This window comes from Esox lucius, chromosome 24 (genome assembly GCF_011004845.1).
Source record: "Esox lucius isolate fEsoLuc1 chromosome 24, fEsoLuc1.pri, whole genome shotgun sequence".
Lineage (NCBI taxonomy): Eukaryota > Metazoa > Chordata > Actinopteri > Esociformes > Esocidae > Esox > Esox lucius.
In genome coordinates this window covers 25497046-25518977 of record NC_047592.1, presented here as the reverse complement: position 1 = coordinate 25518977, position 21932 = coordinate 25497046, and the positions used below count along the sequence as shown (strand labels likewise).

Genomic DNA, 21932 nt, shown 5'->3' with positions numbered 1-21932 from the left:
GTGAAGGAATAAAGTATTTGATCCCCTGCTAATTTTGTACGTTTGCCCATTGACCAAGAAATGATCAGTCTATAATTTTAATGGTAGGTTTTTTTGAACAGTGAGAGAAAGAATAACAACCAAGAAATCCAGAAAAATGCATGTCAAAAATGTTATAAATTGATTATTAAAATTATAGATTGATTATTTCTTTGTCACTGGGCAAATGTACAAAATCAGCAGGGGATCAAATACTTTTTTCCCTCACTGTGCTTTCATTCTTGTGGAATAATTACACAGCATATTTGCTTCTTTTTTTGTTGCCTGACAACATGAATGGCAGGTAGATTTTGAATCCGTAACCATGGGATGTAGGGGAGCTGGGGGTGCAGCTTGGTTTGAGGTTCATGGCTTGTTTTCTCATTACAGCCATGTTTGGGTTCTATTTAATCTGCTAAATATAGAATCAGTTTACTTTTTTTTCTCCTATTGGACAAATTCAAATAGGTCCCTTCCAATTTCATTCAATTTGACAAAACGTTTTGCAACTAAAGTTTTGTCCATCAAAATGAATACACCCTTGATAATTTAACCACGTCTAGAAACTTATATGGAAATATTTAGTTAAAAAATTGAAAAATAGACAGCAAACTCTGTGATGACAAAATTCCTCTTCAACATTAAACTATAGTTTATTTCACTCTGGTCTCAGTAACTCGCACTTGAGCACTTTGACCAGGATTTGAGCACTGGACCAGGCCAGGGATGTAACTCCATTCTTACAAAAGATGATGGTTATGGTATGTGATGGTAATTCCGTAAAGAGACAAAATTCTCTTGGCACAATTAACAGTTTATTTGCAAATAGAGAGACGCGTCAAAAGCTTACAGAATAATAATCTGAGGAGTGTCTAAATTACAAACATTTATTACAGTTAAAAGGGTTGTTGTAATTTGCTGCACAGCTGACCTAACTCAATAGAACACATTCTATTACTACCTAGGCTTTACACGATGGGCAGGCTGTCCTTCCCCACACAGGTAACCTCTTCAACTTTGGGAGAGGTCTTACAGCCTCCAGACAGACAACAGATGCTTTATACAGATGGGTTTATTAATGAGTAACCCTATAATCTGCCGATACCAGTCAATAATGACCCTAAACACCAGATCCCCCTCTCCTACATTCCTTTTCTTACCTAAACATGGGGACTCCATACCTTTAATTTGTAACACATTTATACATGTATAGGACTAAGTATACATCAGTTCAAGAATTTCCATGACAGGTAGTGGAGAGATCTGTCTAAAACATTGGTCCAAAATCTCCCATAGGTGTTCAAATGAGTGGAGATGTGGAGACTGCGAAGGCCACAGCCAATGATTCACATTTTCATACTCACCCCTCGTGCCCTGTGGAAGAGGGCGTTGTCATCATGGAAGATACCCTATAATGAACCCTCTTTCAAATTCTTCTTAGATTTCCTTCGTTTTTATACATGCCACAGAGCATGATAGATGTTGCTTAATTGTGTAATGCATTACACCTGAATGGAAGCATAAGCTTTTGTTATGCATTTGTTGCTCCATAAAGTTTTCGTTTAATTTGTCACCTGTCAGTTTGTATTTTCATTGAGACTCAATCAAATAATTGAATGCGTTGACTATTGAAAAGATTTACTCAAACTTTGGGAAGGCAAGTGACACAGTAAAGACATGGAAAAGGTGATGGAGGAAAGATAATTAACAGGTATTGTCAAGGAAGATCAGTCTGAAGGGACCACTACAATAAGCCAATACAATTATCTTATTTTGTAGCTGCTGCTAGGAGAAAACAAAGGACAGTCATAGGCAGAGTGGGAAGGACATCACAGTATATACACATACACTGAACAAAATTATAAAAGCAATGTTTTCATTTTTAAAAAGCTATGTTTTTGCCCCCATTTGTCGTGTGCTGAACTCAAAGATCTAAGACTTGCTCTATGTACACAAAATACCTATTTCTCTCATATATCGTTCACTAATTTGTCTAAATCTGTGTTAGTGAGCACTTCTCTTTGCCGAGATAATCCATCTACATCTACAGGTATGGCATATCAAGATGCTGATTAGACAGCATGATTATTGCACAGGTGTGCCTTAGGCTGGCCACAATAAAAAGCCACTCAAAAATGTGCAGTTCCATCACACAGCACAATGCCACAGATGTCGCAAGTTTTGAGGGAATGTGCAATTGGCATGCTGACTGCAGGAATGTCCACCAGAGCTGTTGCCTGTGAATTTAATGTTCATTTCTCTACCATAAGCCGTCTCCAATGGCGTTTCAGAGAATTTGGCAGTACATTAAACAGGTCTCACAACCGCAGGCCACGAGTAACCACACCAGCCCAGGACCTCCACATAATCTTGCGTCAACCTCTTAGCAGGGACCGCAGTGTAGTTGATCAGTTTTGCACATTTGCAATAAAAACAGTCTTCTCCTCACTCTCATTGACTTTTACTAACAATTTTTTCCCCGTTTTCTGATTTGCTCTGAGCTGGTGTCAAGCGGCTATCGAATCAAAAAGTACAAAATGCTACTGTAGCTGCTAGCTGTGGGTGGTCCTCAAAACACGGCATGAAGGGAGTTAATTGTAAAGAAGAGGTCAGAAAGTTTACAATCACTGCATTGTGCCACTGCTGTAACGCCTCATATTGTCTTGTTGAGTCGCTAGTAGCTAAATGCCAGCTCTGAGTCAATCAGAAAACGGGAGAAGACGTTGTTAGTTAAAGTCAATGAGTGTGAGAAGATGAGATGTTTTGCATGTGCTCAAAACTGATTGTTTACTCTACGGCGTTCCCTGCTGAGAACTAGTCATTGTGAACGTGACAGATGCAATTGGGAAGAGGTGCTATTTGATCTGAGCATAAAGAAAGTACCTATATGTATCCAACTCTTAACATTTCTGCTCAAGGGACCAACCATTTGATCAGTAACACAAAAATGAGAGGGAACATTGATCTCTGCCTGCATATTTTCTTATGGCACTTGCACTTTCTTTATTTGGGCACACAGTGGCGCTCTTTCACTCCATAAGAAACCTCTGCTGAGGTCACTCAGTCTGGCCAGCAGTGGAATTCTCTTCTACTCTCGCTCTGTCTCACTTTTAGCCTGTAAGTGTGTGTTTCAGTTTATGTATACATGCATATGAGCTATTTATACCGACGCTGCTCTCTCCCACGATCACCTGGGTTAACCTCCTGAAACCCAGTGTCCACATATGTGGACATTTTAGGCTTCCAGCACCAAAGCTCAGGTCTCAGGTGGTAAACATTGCATCATAACATTGTAATAGAGAGCTGCATCCTTTTATAACTAGCTGTCACATTTCTTATTTCAAAATCTGTGTGTTTGTGTACATATTTGACTATATGTGTGGGACCAAAAATCCCCACCAGCATATTTAAACAAGGAAAACATGATATGAGATAAAGCCATATTTTCATTTTGGTTTAGTAAGGTTTCTGGAGTTACAGCCAGAGAAAATAGAGATTTTGAATGGAGATAATATTAGGTGTCCTCACAAGGATATTAAAACGTGTGTATCTGTGTAATTCACCCCCTTGTCTTCAGAATAATGAGAAACAGACAGAATGTGTAGACACTGACATGAGGGGAGGGGAAAAGGATGAAGATGAGCAGATCGTGACGAGGATCATACTCCTGTGAGGTCTTTCCCCATCCTCTGTCTACTTCTCCCCTACTCCTCCTTCCCACTCCCCTACTCCTCCTTCCCTCTCCCCTACTCCTCCTTCCCACTCTTATACCTTCGCTCTGTCACCCATCTTGCAGGAACATTCAGTGACGAGGTGTGATTTTTTTTGTTCCCTTTATAGTGCACATGACCAGGGACCCTAGGTAGTGCAGAGAACAGGGTACCATTGGGGACCAGAGGCAGCGCCTGATGGCCTATATTTTTATGTCAACAGTAGAGTTAACCAATTGATCACCTTGGCCAGTTAATCTGGGCCGATTAGAGGTTTGAAAATCTGATCTGGATTCTTTGTTATGAACGCAGATTATGGGTGATTATGCGTGATACTTATTTGGGGGAAGCTCTTTCTATTGTGTTAAAATTATAGTATGAAACCGTGCTTGCGTCTGTGATCATCTGTTCATTCTTACCATTATCATCCAAAACATAACATATGCGTAGTTATACTGTTTCTAATAAATACATGTCAATGTAAATGCCAGTTAACCAAGTTGGCCATTTTGTGTAAGCAAACAAAAAAATTTATCAACATATGTGGCCCCCCTGTGAAAATATATCAACATATGTGGCCCCCCTGTGAAAATATATCAACATATGTGGACCCCTGTGAAAATATATCAACATATGTGGCCCCCCCTGGGAAAATATATCAACATATGTGGCTCCCCTGTGAAAATATATCAACATATGTGGCCCCCCCTGGGAAAATATATCAACATATGTGGCTCCCCTGTGAAAATATATCAACATATGTGGCTCCCCTGTGAAAATATATCAACATATGTGGCCCCCTCTGGGAAAATATATCAACATATGTGGCTCCCCTGTGAAAATATATCAACATATGTGGCCCCCTCTGGGAAAATATATCAACATATGTGGCCCCCTCTGTGAAAATATATCAACATATGTGGCCCCCCTGTGAAAATGATTGGCTACCTCAGGGCTCCGATGTTATACTTTCAACATCATCTTTATACGTGGCACATTCTCAGTGACAAACCATCACATACACACACACACGCACACACACACACATACAGGAACACATCAGATAGTGTACAATATCAGCACATAAACATAATCAACATAACATTGTTATGCAATGTGCCAGTTAGCAACCACAACATGCACACCCCAAATTTTTTTTTTTAAATCCGTTTATTTGGCAAATGATCCTCTTTTTGTTTCATCATTTCAGTCTTTTTGTGTTTACAATAGTAAAAATAAATAATTTGATAATATGATTATACATTCGACTCTTCCAGTGCAACGTTTATAACCTGTCCCGCTTGTAAAGTGTCTTCTAAATTACACACTGTTCCCTGTGTGGGACATCACTTTTGACAAGAGCCCATAAGGCTCAGTTCAAAAGTAGTGCACTATATGGGGAATGGGGTGCCATTTAGAACTCAACCATAAAGTGCATTGTACTTTGTCATCATTACATTTATTTTTCACACCACAAAAATAAAAACATGATTCAGACAGCATCACAAATATTCACCGAATCCTTGCACAGTCTACTCATATTTTCAAAGTAGTGCACTTGATTGGAAATGGGATGTCATTTACAACATAGCCAATAAAAACATTGACAACATCTTAGCTGTTACATCACAGTATAATCAACATCCCTTGGTCAGGGCTTGACTTCCTTATTATACAGGGACAGATCCCAATTTCCATGAACGTTCCGTTGTCTTCCCGTTGCAGATGCCTGACAGAACTATATCTGGTTAATTATTTCACCTGTCTGGAAATCAGTTCATATCATCTAGAGACCTGTTAGTCAATGGCACAGGGCAAACCCATTTGATTAATGCATGCACTGTTTGAGTAGGGGAATTTGCCCATAGTCTCCAGCACCAATGCCTCAATAAAAGATCATGGCTTAGGTTGAAGTTAGGTTTATTTGCCCCAAATATAACAACAATGCACCAAAAACACTGAAATCTCATAGATGGTCCCAGGTCAATTTAGCTCTCAGGTACCGATAAATATTTTCTATTGCACGTGAGGATAGTGGCAGGAGAAAAAAAAGGTCAGACAGGTCATTTGAAACATTTTACAACATTTCATGAATGGGATATAAATAGCTTAGTGCTTTTCCAAGTGCCAAAAGCGCTTTGCGTAGTGGACTAGGCTAAAGAGTTGAGACTCTTTAGATACACGCACACACATTTTATTTTAAGTGCAGGTGGCTTTGATTTTGAAGGGTTTGTTTGTAACGCGGCAAAAACCTTCCAAACCGAATCCAGCTTTACACAGACCTCAAATCTGCCGGAGAGGAGAGAATGAAAAATAGAGGGAGAGGAACAGAAAGGTAGTAAGACTAGGGCAGATAAGGAGAGATAAGGAGACGGTGAGAGGAGTAGAGAGATGAAGAGACAGAGGCTTGTCTAATGTTGCAAGGAAAAGGATTATCAAGTTGCTCCCCCCTCCCTTCCTTGCTCGCTCTCTAGCTCCTTCCCTCCCTCACTTTCAGCTGGCTATTTATAGTTTGGAGACAGATTTTTTTTGGGGTAGGATTTGTGAAATGTTACAGAGAAAGGGGATTAGTCTGAAATGGCACCCTATTCCCTAATAGTGCACGACGTTGGACCAGAGCCCTAACCAGACCCTGGTTATAAGTAGTGCACTTTATAAGGAATAGGGTGCCATTTGTAACGCAAGCAGGAAGGGTCTTTGAAATTACCTTTTTTTGTCTTCTCTTCTCAGCAGTGACATCATCTGTAACCAAGTACACAGTTTGACGTTCAATGTGACTCTTCTACCTTTGTTTTTATGTCAGTTTTTTTTCTGTTAGTCCAGCTTGCTTTGTCTGGTCTCTGTATAATGGTTTGATACATATCATATTCTATCTGGCTTTTAAGTTAGATACACTACATATGTATAGACATTTATTGGTATAAATTACACCTAGCTCTGTTTTTGGCAAAGTGCTCTTAGAATGGCACATTTATTTTGGCTCTACTCTGGTGAATATTGCCTAGGCGTTTAGGTTACTTCTGTATTCCCTAATATTATTCACAGAACAACATTATGGGTACACTTTTGTGGCCACAAAGGTCCCTGATTGCAGTTATTCCGCTCATATTTAGTTAATATTTTAGACAGAATTTCAGTACTCTTCCGTCCTGGTCTTCTTTACAAGTGTTTTTCACATATCATCTCTACACGAGCAGACGTGATAGGTTTTTATTTTTTTTCTAAGCTTGTAATAGGCTATCGTGTTTTTTTCTAGGCCTTTTTTTGATAGCTTGGACATGCCTTTACCTTTAAGTATGTGAGACATACACATGTTAATTACAGGTAATACATCAACCAAAATTAAGACACTAGAAATAGGTAAGAAATATGGCACTTTTTAGAATAATCCATCACACATTGATTCAAGAAAATATTTTCCCATAGATAATAACAACACATGCGCACACACACACACACACACAATTTGTAACAACCACGTTTGTTTAAACTCATGCCCTGATGACGAATATAAAAATAGAGGTTTCTGTACAGCGTTGCATAAGAAAAATAGTCACACTCCTCAAGAGACAGTGGTGAGCCCATAGAAATACAACAAATGGAATGTATTTCTATAGGTAGGCCTGCCAGAGTATGTATGGCCCATCTTGCTGCATGATTATACATCAGAGAGTCAAGCTTTAATCCCAGAGAGCCAAACTGTCTGTAGTAGTTTTCTGTTCTGTGTTAATCTAACAATTATCCAATTGAAGTAACTGATTGTTTTCCAGTCAAGGTACTCACTGAATGTCACATTGATAAGAATCACCTGGTTGTAGTGATGGCCATACGAGGCTTCATTACTGTTCTTCTAGCAGCAGGATATTATGCTAGCAGCGCTAACTCAGACTTTCTTTTTAATAAAAATAAAAGCCATCTTTGAAATATATATGGCAGTATAGTTAACAATCTAGTCTGTACATTTTATGTTTAATGTCCGTTCCAATATTGCTTGTGTCTGTTATTTTTTACAGACTTTATTGTTAACTATATCACCGAATACATTTCAATGCTGGCTTTTATTGTGATAAAGAAAATCTGAGTGCTGCCAGCATAATATCCTGCTGCTAAAATAATGCAAATGAAGCCTAGTTTGGCCATCATTACCCGGTTATCATCATTAGGTCCAAACCGTCTGAAACTAAAGTATACAGCCTAGACTTTCCCAACAAGAAATGCTTACATTTTCTTTAGCAATTTTTTTTTTGAATGTTTTCCATTGCAGCTCCAAATGAACAGGTCTCAGACATGCTACAGCCCATTGAGAAAAGAGCCTGAATCTCTTCTGTTTAAAGTAAGTTTGCCTCTTCGTTACATCCTGTTAAAATACATTATTGTCAATATGAACCAAGGGTAGACACACACAAACACACACAGTGCTAGGTCATTACCCCGCCGTACATTAGGCATGAGTGGTGTATTCACAAATGGGATTAAATGACATTTGAGGAAATATTATAAGAAAACATTTGGTTCCTAGTGAATACAACTTAAGAGAAAAGGGATGGGGTTGACAGCAAATGAAAACTGCTGTCTTCTGCAGCAACACAATATTGTCGTAATCTTAGTGATATCCTGATCTGTAACTGGTTATGTGGTTCTCCTAAATGATAGTTTCTGCTGACATGTGGCAGGACACCTTGAAAGTTCCTTCTGTTGTATTTGATTGTTGAACTTGGTGAGTTTGTTTTGAAGGGATTATATTTTTCATACAGTCTTTTAGAGATTGACAGTGATTTCTCTGTAAGAGCCATTTTATCCACTACTAATACATTGAACATTATTGCAGGGACATAGCTCATCATAGTTGAATATGCAATAAGGACAAAGGTTAATATGTTGCAAAATCAGAATTTTCAAGGGATTGTAGGAATTGGGTTTGCATTCATTGTCTAGCTTGACTAAGAACCTATAAAAGAAAAAATGCATACAGTGTACTACTTTGCAGGACCCATTCAGCTCTGATAAAAATAGTGCACTGGGTAGAAAGCCATTTGCGACTTGGACTAATGACGAGAGTGATTGTTCGCAACTGCAAGTACTCTGAGTAGAAAAACCATGGAAACAAAACACTAATTACATTTTTTCATACGTAATTGTCCTATGAAGTTTATCTCCCTGCATGCGCCGTTTTGAAAGGAGTTTGTAATATTTCGGTTTTTCACTTTCAAATGTATTTATTTTTGGTAGAAGCGTTTAGTCAATGAATGGTGACAGCGACACATCAATAATGCCAATATTTCTGTACAATTTGCATTTCCTTTCTTTATAATAATGTCTTAACATTTTAGTCATTTAGCAGCTCATTGTCTTGTTAGCTCTGTGAATCAAACCATTAACCTTTTTTTATTTTTTTTACTAGCCCACGACTTTAAAAATACAATCTCTAGCTCAGTTCTATACATTATGTAACTCTTTCCTCATAAAACAGCCAGCTTTCATTTGACCTATCAAATGTCACATAGCACACAGGCCATGGGAGTCTTTACAGTTTTTGTTTTTATATTACGCATACAGTAAATAAAGTCACAAAATCCATACAGAGATTATTTTAAGAAGGTGACATATAGATTTCTGCGGGGCTAAATCCTAATAGTCCTAATTGCGTCCTCTCCTTCTCCTACTAAACCCTAATAGTCCTAATTGCATCCTCTCCTCCTACTAAACCCTAATAGTCCTAATTGCATCCTCTCCTCCTACTAAACCCTAATAGTCCTAATTGCGTCCTCTCCTTCTCCTAATAAACCCTAATAGTCCTAATTGCGTCCTCTCCTTCTCCTAATAAACCCTAATAGTCCTAATTGCATCCTCTCCTTCTCCTAATAAACCCTAATAGTCCTAATTGCATCCTCTCCTTCTCCTACTAAACACCTGAGCCTCATTCATTCACGCCTGGTGTCTCCTTTCCCTCCGCTTCGTCTCACCTCCTGTAGCAAAAACCTAATTAACCCTGTCAAACTGTTGATCTGTGCAGAGGCCAAGACATGCCAGCTTCTTTATTGCACATAAGCATAGATACAGACCCAGAGAGCAGCATGTGGTTTGGAGCAAGGTATCATACAGAAAATGATTGGTATGCTATAGGTCTTACATATGGATAGTATATTCAGTGTACTGTTGGTTTCGTGTCACGCTGTTCTGTTAATTTCCTCTCCTCTGCATCATCCATCAATCCGTCCACCAATATTGGCTGGTTCTAGAGTGTTTTTTTTCTAAATTCTATTAGATAATATTGATGTGTGTAAAAGTCTCTCTTTCTGGTGTGTTTTTCAAAACTGCACTGATATCAGATGTTTCATTCCTAGGGAAAAACTTTAAAACGTTGGGCTAGTTCCATCTCGCACCATTCTACTGCTGAGCCACTTGGCTTGATCACCATATTGGCACTCGGAATGTATGACCTGATGCTTCACATTTATCCATTTGGTGGGCTATCTGGCTCCATGTCTATCTTCGGTAGAATATTGCCATGATGGAATGCTACCAAAGCCTTTGAAAACCCAAAGCCATCATCTAATACATATTGTCCCCACTCTGACAGTGTCTGGCAAGATCGTGTTCACACAGATTTTCTCGTTCTATCAATGCCAGATCTTTTTATTAATGATTAAAACTGACAATAAATTATCCAAGAGTAGAATGATCACTGGCCTGCTGGAGTAATCACCTCACTCCTGCATTCCACTTTAACCAGCTAGGGACAAAATGCAAATCTAACCATACATCTGCATCTAGTAGATCTGTTTTTTCTCAACAAACTGGTATTTTGGACAGTCACAGTTTTCTTTGTAATATTTCAGATGTACTATTTCTGAAACTGTAACCTTATACCATGATCATTAAAACCAACTAGGAATTTTAGGCTCTGGTGGTAGAGCATGGCCTTTGAAACCTGAATTCAGGGTTCAGTCTTAATGCAGGAATTTAAAGAAAAATGGGTTAGTCTGCTAAATGACTTAAATGTACTGTAATTTTACACCCACCTTATGTAGGCCTACAAACCACACATTTCTTAATAATAGGGCTTGTTTTGTTGATTGAGTATACCCCCCCCCCCCACCTGGTTTACAAATAACCAGGAAAAATAATGATTGTTTGACTTTGTAAATCTGATATTGGTGTTCTATACAGTCATAATTAGCAACAAGGTCATTTTGGCACTGTAGTTTAAAGCTAGAATCCTTCATTGAAAAGAAAAACAAAGGGATCACCCTCCACAATTTTGGTAACAACTGTCAAAACAGAGTGGATGTCAGAAGTGTCCATCCACAATACCAAAATCATAGTTTTCAAAGGTTTTTAAGGCTATACAGTGCTTTTTAACATTTAAACCAAGGGTTTATTTTGGCTTCTGATTGGGTAGAAATGTCTGTAGCAGTAGTAAGTCCCCGAAAATGTATGTAACAATTAAGGATTCTAACTAAAAACCAGTTCTCCCCCCCCAAAAAATCAAAGACAACTCAAAAACAACTCAGACTGAAAACTTTAAGGTTATAATAGCCTAACCCAACACGACAGCATACTTAGTATAGAAGGTTGTAGTAGCCTAACCCAACACGACAGCATACTTAGTATAGAAGGTTGTAGTAGCCTAACCCAACACGACAGCGTACTTAGCCGCTAGTCTTTGTGACTTTCCATTGAACTCTTACACAACCCCACAACTACTCATGCTCACCTTCTGAGCTACAAGCATTGTAGAGGCCAGTATGTGTTTAACTAGCTTCTGACTGTCAGACTCCTGCAACCTACAACGGCTCTAACCAGTAAGGCTAGAATCAGGTGACTACATGTCAGACATTTTTCAGCTTAATTCTCAGGGGACAACATCCAACACCACCCAAAACTGGTCAAGTCCCTGGTGTGGCTTGGTTACATTTCTCCTTGGCACCTTGCTATGGCATCACTACACCCCTAACCTACATCACTGGAGGTGTTGTGAAATGGTTGATCTTGCTTTGATAGTCACTTTTCAACCTTGACCTGACCAACTGTACATTGTTGGTTGGTTGAAGTTTCAAGTGCCTTGGTGGTGACTTTTGAACCTAGATCTAAACAATCCCCTAACCTGCACATTGTTGGTTGTCCGAGTAAAAGGTGGGCCTTGATGATTACTTCTGAACCACACTCTTGCCTCACGACTGGAAACCTGTACATTGTTGTTTGCTTGGAGATCATATAAGGACGTAGATCTCAGTGGTAACCTTCAAACCTTGACCTCACCACACTCTGAACTAGATTCCTGCACGGGTCAGTTTTTTTGACCGTGTTGGCTACATTTGTTCTGAGAATCACCAGACAGCCAACACATGGACAGATTTTGTTTTAGCCAACCCGTACCACCCGCATAAAGTGCAAAAAAACACAAATGCCTCCAGATATAATTAATGTTATCATATTCTTAACTTCAATATCTTGATTTAATGTAACTTACAACGCTATTTACAGGACACTCATGCAAACGAATACCACACGCCTACATGCTTCCACTTTTTGTAGGCTGTCCGTCCACAATTAACCGGGATGTTGTTCTTGTTGACGAAACACCACACAATTCCAAAACAAGGATTTCACTTGTGCATGGTGATTCATGAACTTATGACAAACTTTCAATTTTTCTGTTCTAGTTATGTTAACTACCCATTTTTGCATGAGCTAAACAATTTGCTAGAAAAGTAGCGTTGCTAGTTCGGCTACTTAGCAATGGATGCTATTCCCGTGTGGGAGGGGGCCGTTTCTGATCCATTTCCTTACTGCGTTGTAGCTGATTATCTATCCGATCTCTCAAACAAATAATGTTTTTGATACGCAAAATAATAGTTCTGAACCGCAAGCTGACTCATGGGTTACAAAAATTTGTTATTTATTTGCAGTTCCCCCATGGAGAACAACGGGCAACCGCCCCGATGCAGGCCTCTACCCCGAACCTGTACATTGTTGTTTGGACGTCATAAGAGGGCGTAGATCTTGCTGTGACTGTCCCCTTTAATTCTTGACCTCAACATATCCCAAACCTGAACAATGTTGGTTGTTTGGAGGGCTTAGAAGCAAATAGAACCTATATTGGTGGTAACCTTAGAACCTCACCTCAAACCCATACGTAGTCGGAGGTCCAAAAGGACTATCTTGCCTTGACTCTTGATGTCACCAAACCCCTGGAGAGTGGAAGGTGGTGGGGAGGGATTCCCTTTTCTCTGACAACCTAAACACCCCCACATCAGTGGATGTCTAGTTGGAGGCACCCAAAATCCTTCTCCAGGGCTTGACATTTGTATCTGCCCAATGGCCTGGGTTGGCAACGTTCTCCGGACCAGTTAATCAAGCTTGCTGTATGTCCATGCTTCCTACACATCACTGGAGGTCCTGGCCCGTGGCCGTAGCCAGAGATTTGACGGCACACATCCACAGCAGGCCAACCACAAGCCTTTCTGTATATCCGGGTTCCTGAACGCGTATATGATTGGATTGATAACTGAATTACATGCTGCCGGAAGAATTGTGGCATATGTATAAATGACAGGATATGAGGAATCGGCCACGATGGAATACATGGCAAATGGCAACCAACACATGGCGAACGCACAGAGAATTACAGAGAGTGTCTGGACTCCTTTGGTGGTGGAAATGGCAAGGAACTGATGTTGCACTGCGATCTGTTGGGCGTGGCGGAACGCAATTCGACAGATTTGAAGGTAGAGTTGCATCATCAGCGCGAACACCAACAGGAATAGGACAGCAAGGGCCACAGCGTTGGATTTCGTGACCGGTCGGCACACGCTACAGGTAGTCTCATCATTTAGACAGTTCCACCCAAGTGCGGGAAGGACTCCGAGAATCAGACACAAAAGCCAGATGAGTCCAACCATCAGGTACGTGAAGAGGACTGTCCGCTCTGTGTGATAGGTCAATGCATTGTACAGCGACAGGTACCTGCAATGTAGTAAATACGAACGTTAGTCCAGTCCATGTTTTCAATATGCTGCTGACTGATACATTCCCTATTCCATTTTATGGTTTACTTTTTCTGATGACTTTAGATTCAGTATTGTAGTCCATCTGGAGATAAGTGGGAGTTTTACTGTATAGCCAATCCTTTTTGGCTACTTTTCCCAGAGATCAGTTTGCTATTAGAGCCCAGATTCCAAACTATACTATATGCTGCACACAACTGGAATAAACTACCAGAAGATAAAAATAAAAACCCTCTTCACACACCAATGACTGAGCAATTAAACTTAACCACACAGTTTAGCATTACAGCTTTTATAGCATCCTAATGGAATCTATTACAGAATCTACCAGTTATCTTTTGTTTTTTATTCTATTTCTATTTTATTATTTGATGTTTTATAGTTGTTTATCTTTGGTAGAATATTGAATATTGTTTTATTCTAGTACTTGTTTTTATTCTATTGTATAAAAAAAAAATCTTAGTAAAGCACATTGACTTGCTTCTATGTATGAAATGTGCTATATACATAAACTTGCTTGGTTGCTATCCCCTGATCTTAACCTGTACCATAAGCAGGGACAATGTAAAACTGATCCAAGATCAGTCACCAAGGTCAACTTAAAATTCTAATAATAAGAAATACAGCAAAAGGAGATAGTGTTACCGTACCGGTCCACAGTAATTGCCAGGATATTGAAAATGGATGCTGAAAACGCCACAATGAGTATCCCTGTGGAAACCAAGGTCACAGCCTCCCCCTCAATCAGATAGGTGAAGATGAAGTTCAAGATGAGTCCGAGGCCTGCCAGGAGATCAGCAAACGCCAGCGAACCAATCAGAATGAACATAGGAGCTCGGAGTGTGGGGGTGTAAAAGAGGACAGCAATGACCAGCGCATTCTCACAGGAAATGACGGTCCCAGTGACACACAAGGCCACATCCCATGGACTGACGTCCTGTTGATGACAACAATAAGAAAACAAAAAGCCTAAAGTAAAAAAATACCACATATTTCACTAAATTACAGAGAGAAAAAAATACGAAATCAACAATATAAAACTGCAGAAAAATGAATGATTTCATGACTAACCTGTGGTAAGTTCAAAGGTCGTAGGTCAAGGTTGGATGCGGAGGTGAGGTCGGGGACAACTGAGGAGGAGGAGGAGGAGTTGACCCCTGGCAGGTCAGGGTAAGGGTCAAGCCAGGGGTCCAGGGATGAAGGGCCAAAGGTTGCAGTGGAAGTAGTGTTCTGGGGGATGCCACCACCGCTCATGGTTGCAGCTAGGGAGAGGATCATATCTGAATGGAAGGATGTTTGGGGAAAAAAGAATCCGGAGAAGGAAAAGTAGGAGAAAAAGGAGAAGGAAAAGTAGGAGGAAAAAGGAAAAGGGAAAGAGTTGGCTGTATTCATAAGACGTTGGGACACCATTGCAGAAAAGTTTTTAGTGAAATTAAACTAGATACCAAACCGAGAAATATAGGTAATTTAGTACATAATGCTAAACGCTTTAAAGTAAAGACTTCTGGAAGAACAACTGGAGATTTTAAAATGTTCCATATTGGCAGAACCTTTCAATACGGTTTCTTGAGTAACACCTCATTGAAGCCCTGCACAATTTCAACCTATTTAATACTACACTGGAGATGCTGCAATTTTTCAGATTGGAGGCATGGCTTTAACAGACTACTTTTTGACCACTTGTTAGTGTAAATGTAGTTCCTGTTCATTAAGTATTTTGTACACTGCAAATTAAAATGTTGCTACAATATTTATACAAATAGTATATGATATGTATTGATATCTTTAGAGAAGGTAATTTTTGTTGTTGTATTTGATAGCGCAGAACGATACAGGATAATGTATTTGTTGAAAGAGGAGTGGGCTGGATTTGAACCTATCCTGCAGCAGCAGTGGGGGCTGGTGAAACTTAGTTGAGTATAATGGGCTTATATTAATGGATGAAATGGAATGCTATGTCACTGGGTTTATTGAGTTAAACTCCATTCCATTAACTCCAGTCCAGACATTAATATGAACCCATTCCCCACACTTAAAGGTTCAAAGGCCTCCACTGTTCAGGAGTATGCTATATGTGCACCACAAGCAGCGGCCTAGACCAAACTAGGACACAAAGTATATTCTAAAATGAAAATGTTAATATTGTTCCATAGAAGCTACTAGTTAGGCACACCTCTGTTTGGCTCAATGGAGCTACATACTGTAGGTGTCAGTGTCCAACCTCAGCATGATATAACAACACAACATAAATGAAGAGGATTTTAATGTATTCTAACAGGTGGCCCTAATAAGCCATGTCTTCACTCCAGAGTTCCTCCAGGAACCTGTTTCTACATTAGGCTACTAAAGAGTCCTCCAGGGAACCCTCAACTAACCAAAAGTGTAAATAAGAAATATAGACTTGCAGTGGCTCTTTGAGAAAAAAAACCCTGAGGTTCTTTGAGGATCTCAAGCATTCCTAAAATCGGGGGGTGAGATAAAGGTGAGTATAGAGTTGCAGGCAAGGGGAAAACAAAGGCAGGGTGTAGGGATATAGGTTGAGTATGATGGCTATTTGAATTAACTTTTCACATATTAATTAGAATACAGCATCCATCCAATCAAGATAGCAGAAAATAATATGCCTTTGCATTTAGATGCTTTTATCCAAAGCATCTGCCATGCATTCATTAATTCTATGGGTGGTTATAGCAGGATACAAATCCACAATCCTTGAACGCTGCTAGCACCATGCTCTACCAACTGATCCAAACAGTAGCAAATATTCTAGTGCAATACCTGTATATTCTATAACACTAATACAAATATATTCTGTAATACTAACACGTATGTTCTGTACTAACAACAGTCAATTCTGTAATAATAATAATACAAATACATTACCATTCAAAAGTTTGGGGTCACTTAGACATCTTAGTTTTCAATGAAAATATACATAACATTTTTAGTTTAAATAGGAAATATAGCAAAATCAATAGGAATTAGTAATTGACAAAGTTGGAAATCATGATTTTTAATTGAAATAATAGTGTCCTTCAAACTGCTTTCGTCAAAGAATCTTCCATTTGCAGCAATTACAGCCTTGCAGACTTTGGCATTCTAGAGATTTCACCCCATGCTTCCTGAAGCACCTCCCACAAATTGGATTGGCTTGATGGGCACTTCTTACGCACCATAATATGGTCAGGCTGCTCCCACAACAGCTCAATAGTGTTGAGATCCGGTGAAAGTGCTGGCCACTTCATTATATACAGAATGTCAGCTGACTGTTTCTTCCCTAAATAGCTATTGTATAGTTTGGAGCTGTGCTTTGGGTCATTATCCTGTTGTAGGAGGGAATTGGCTCCAATCAAGTGCCTTTCACAGGACATGGCATGGTGTTGCAAAATGGAGTGATAGACTTCCTCTTTCAAGATCCCTTTTACCCTGTACAAATCTCCCACTTCAACATCACCAAAGCAACCCCAGACATCACATTGCCTCCACAATGCTTGACAGATGGCATCCAGCACTCCTCCAGAATATTTTCATTTGGTCAGCATCTCACTAAAGTTCTTCTTTGTGATCCAAAGTGTTATGGACAATCTTCCCCTTTCCAGGGTCTGTGTTCTTTGACCATCTTAATCTATCTTAAGAGTTGCCTCTTCACTGTTGACATTGAGACTGGTGTTTTGCGGGTACTATTTAATGAACCTGCCAGTTGAGGACCTGTGAGGCGTCTGTTTCTCAAACTAGACACTAATGTGTCTAGTAATGTATCCTCTAGATCAGTTGAGCACCAGGGCCTCCTGCTCCTCTTCCTGTTCTAGTGAGACAGTTTGCACTGTTCTGTGAAGGGAGTAGTATACAGAGTTGTACAGGATCAGTTTTTTGGGCAATTTCTCCCATGGAATAGCCTTAATTTCTCAGAAAAAGAATAGACAGAGTTTAAAAAAAGTTATTTGTTTCTGGCCATTTTGAGCCTGTAATCAAACCCACAATTGCTGATGTTCCGGATACTCAACTAGTCTAAAGAAGGACCATTTTATTGCTGATTTAATCAGCACAACGGTTTTCCACTGAGCAAACATAATTGTAAAAAGGTTATCTAATGTTGAATTAGCCTTTTAAAATGATAAACTTGGATTAGCAAACACAACGTGCCATTGGAACACAGGACTGATGGTTGCTGATAATGGGTCTCACCCATTAGTAAATGTAGTACTAATGGGTCCTATGTAGATATTCCATAAAATATCTGCCGTTTCCAGCTACCATAGCCATTAAGAACACTAACAATGAATTTCATGTTATTTTTAATGGACAAAAATGTGCTTTTCTTTTTCAAAAACAAGGACATTTCTAAGTGACCCCAAACATTTGAACGGTAGTGTATATACAGGTGCTGGTCATAAAATTAGAATATCATAAAAAAGTTGATTTATTTCAGTAATTCCATTCAAAAAGTGAAACTTGAATAATGAATCCATTCATTCCACACATACTGATATATTTCAAGTGTTTATTTCTTTTAATTTTGATGATTATAACTGACAACTAATTAAAAACCCAAATTCAATATCTCAGAAAATTAGAATATTGTGAAAAGGTTCGATATTGAAGACACCTGGTGCCACACTCTAATTAACCCAAAACACCTGCAAAGGCCTTTAAATAGTCTCTCAATGTAGTTATGTAGGCAACACAATCATGGGGAAGACTGCTGACTTGACAGCTGTCCAAAAGATGACCACTGACACCTTGCACAAGGAGGGCAAGACACAAAAGTCATAGCTGGGTGTCCAAGCACATTAATAGAGAGGCGAAGGGAAGTAAAAGATGTGGTAGAAAAGAGTGTACAAGCAATAGGGATAACCGCACCCTGGAGAGGATTGTGAAACAAAACCCATTCAAAAATGTGGGGGAGATTCACAAGTGGACAGCAGCTGGAGTCAGTGCTTCAAGAACCACCACGCACAGACGTATGCAAGACATGGGTTTCAGCTGTCGCATGCCTTGTGTCAAGCCACTCTTGAACAAGACACAGTGCCAGAAGCGTCTCGCCTGGGCTAAAGACAAAAAGGACTGGACTGCTGCTGAGTTATGTTCTCTGATGAAAGTAAATGTTGCATTTCCTTTGGAAATCAAGGTCCCAGAGTCTTGAGGAAGAGAGGTGAGGCACAGAATCCACGTTGCTTGAAGTCCAGTGTAAATTTCCAGTGATGGTTTGGGGTGCCAAGTAATCTTCTGGTGTTGGTCCACTGTGTTTTCTGAGGTCCAAGGTCAACGCAGCCATCTACCAGGAAGTTTTAGAGCACTTCATGCTTCCTGCTGCTGACCAACTTTATGGAGATGCAGATTTCATTTTCCAACAGGACTTGGCACCTGCACACAGTGCCAAAGCTACCAATACCTGGTTTAAGGACCATGGTATCCCTGTTCTTAATTGGCCAGCAAACTCGCCTGACCTTAAACCTATAGAAAATCTATGGGGTATTGTGAAGAGGAAGATGCGATATGCCAGACCCAACAATGCAGAAGAGCTGAAGGCCACAATCAGAGCAACCTGGGCTCTCATAACACCTGAGCAGTGCCACAGACTGATTGACTCCATGCCACGCCACATTGCTGCAGTACTTCAGGCAAAAAGATCCCCAACTAAGTATTGAGTGCTGTGGTTCCCAACCAGGGGTACTAGGACCCCTGGGGGTACTTGGCCTTTCCACAGGGGGTACTTGAAAACACTCATGACACCATAGACTTACTAGTGAAATGAACATGAGGGGGTACTTCAGGGGTACTCCAAGCAGTACAAATTATTTTTGGGGGTACAGTAACTGAAAAAGGTTGGGAGCCACTGCTGTACATGCTCATACTTTTCATGTTCATACTTTTCAGTTGGCCAACCTTTTCAAAAAATCTTTTTTTTATATTTGTCTTAAGTATTATTCAAATTTTCAGAGATACTGAATTTGGGATTTTCATTAGTTGTCAGTTATAATCATCACAATTAAAAGGAATAAACATTTGAAATATATCAATATGTGTGTAATGAATTAATGTAATATACAAGTTTCACCTTTTGAATGGAATTACTGAAATAAATCAACTTTTTGATTATATTCTAATTTTATGACCAGCACCTGTACTGTAATACATTCAGTAATTATAATACATGTATATTTTGTAATACTATGTACATACTGTCATACTTATATCTACCATAGATATGGAAAGTCTACACACCCTTATTGAAAATGCAGCTTTTGGCAACCAGGTTTTCCCTGTTTGGGAACCATCATGAAGCCGTAATACAGATGCAAAACAGTTTTATAAACTGGGTGGTTTGGGTCCTGGCCGATATCCCCTATAACATGGTAATGGAAAACATTTGTATTACTTACTGGTCTTATTTAGATGGAAACCTGTCAACATTTTTATTTCCATACCATAAATGCTGGAGAAGCAAACAAAATGTAGGTTAACTCTCTTGTAATGTCTCCTTCATGTAGCCTGCATACATATCCTATTTGCTCAATCTGTAGGTCTATACATTATTCACACTCATTGGTTTCATTTGACAATGTAAAGACCCAATACAACCACAATATGGATAGGTTACAATGCAGAAAACAATATGTCGAGAATAACACAATGTTAACTGCTAGTTTAATGTATTGAGGCAAGACACAAACACGTATGGCATTTCTTCATACTGCATTGAATCACCTTGAAATTGCTTCTTTTTTTCCAACTCACTACAATAAATAGCATAACCCAAATACAAAATTGTAAGCATGAAAACTGCATATGAAATGGAAAAATATATATTATATTTTTACCAGAAATATGTGACAGAATAAGAGTAGTCCTCTTAGGCTTGGTGCCATCACCTTGCAGTTTTTATTTTTAGAAAGAACGCTCATTTTTATTATTATTATTTTTGTTTCCAGTCAATGCAAAATCTGCACAATGGTTATCATCTCAAAATATCCAAAAGATGGACCGGCGTGCAGCGCTTAAAATCCGCGAGATCGTTCTGATTCTAGAGTCTGACGCGCTGCGCAGACAGAAATCACCGAGCTAATTTTAACTCCGCCAGCGCGCGCCAAGCCAGCAAGCTCCATTCACAAATTTATCCTCTCCTCCCTCCCTCCTTCCCCTCCCAGTCTCCCATGCACGCACGCATGCACACGCGCGCAGACACACACACGACACACACACACGACACACACACAAACACACTGTAAAGGACTGAGAAGGTCATTAAACCCGCAAGCAATTTCTTTTTGATGGTTTCCATTCAAGTCTATAGTTTTTTGTTGCTGTTTGTTGCCAACAATCAGTCAACACAACAACAAACGCATCGATACGCTAAAGACACTGCATCAGCCCATTGGCGCACCTACCCACAACAAACAATATCCCAGTTTCATTAGACTGCATCGCCTTTTCCCCAGCGCAGTCCGTGACTGTAGAGCGAGCAAGAGGTGGGGAGGGGGGGGGTGGAGAGAGGAGCGAAAGGCAACGTCAAAGACAGAGATAGACGAGAGAAATTTTAAAAAGTAATTACCTGATACTTGTGTCCTTATCCTTCTTTTACGCAGCTGGACTAAGAAATACAAATCTGTATTATTTTTTTTGTAGAATAGTCCTTGAGGAGTGCGGTGGGGTCCTCAGCCGCTATTCCTTCTTTAGCATGCCTTCAACACTGTCGGCAGTTTCACCGCCTCTGCCGCTTGCCGCTCTCCTCCGGCCAAAGCCTATGCGCACCGCTCATTGGTCGCTCTGACAATTCGATGATTCTCCCCTGTTGACGTCAGAAGCCCACTATACGATCATGCTGTGTCGCTGGGTTCTGTGAATCACGGAAAAAATATTGATAATGAAATCCGGTTTCTCCTATTTCAATAAACAACACGACTCCCTAAGATGGGTAGAACGGTGCCAGGTAGGGGGATAGAACGTGGGGATATCACTGCGAAATCGTCCTTCGATCTCCGGCTTTGGTACGCACGCATACAGGGGGCGCGCACACAAACACACACTCACTTAAGCTCACACAAACAGACACACGCACACTTCAAGGTCGATGTGGTGCGTTCGGATGTGCAGACAGTCAAACAGACAGACAGACTTTTACTGCGCTGCATAGGCCTGCTTTTTCTATTTCTCTCATACCAACGCAGTCATGATCAAGTGCGCAACCGTGCTG

General features: G+C 39.9%; 1 protein-coding gene across 3 annotated transcripts; it reads right to left on the bottom strand.

The window, feature by feature from the left end:
• Positions 1–4943: 4943 nt before the first annotated feature.
• On the bottom strand, positions 4944–21930 carry gpr185b (G protein-coupled receptor 185 b). Of its 3 annotated transcripts, XR_002196248.2 has the most exons (6): positions 21291–21930; positions 19964–20084; positions 14810–15018; positions 14389–14675; positions 12855–13697; positions 4944–6470 (listed from the first exon to the last, which is right to left on the bottom strand). XR_002196248.2 is itself a non-coding variant. In XM_010866684.4 (4 exons), exons 2-4 carry the CDS (start codon positions 15014–15016, stop codon positions 13112–13114), a joined length of 1080 nt encoding a protein of 359 aa, XP_010864986.2. In that variant the 5' UTR covers positions 15017–15018; positions 21291–21930; the 3' UTR covers positions 7682–13111. The 3 variants fall into 3 exon arrangements, 1 of the variants encoding a protein (XP_010864986.2); XR_002196247.2 differs by lacking the exon at positions 19964–20084; XM_010866684.4 differs by lacking the exons at positions 4944–6470; positions 19964–20084 and having other exon boundaries at positions 7682–13697.
• Positions 21931–21932: the final 2 nt, after the last annotated feature.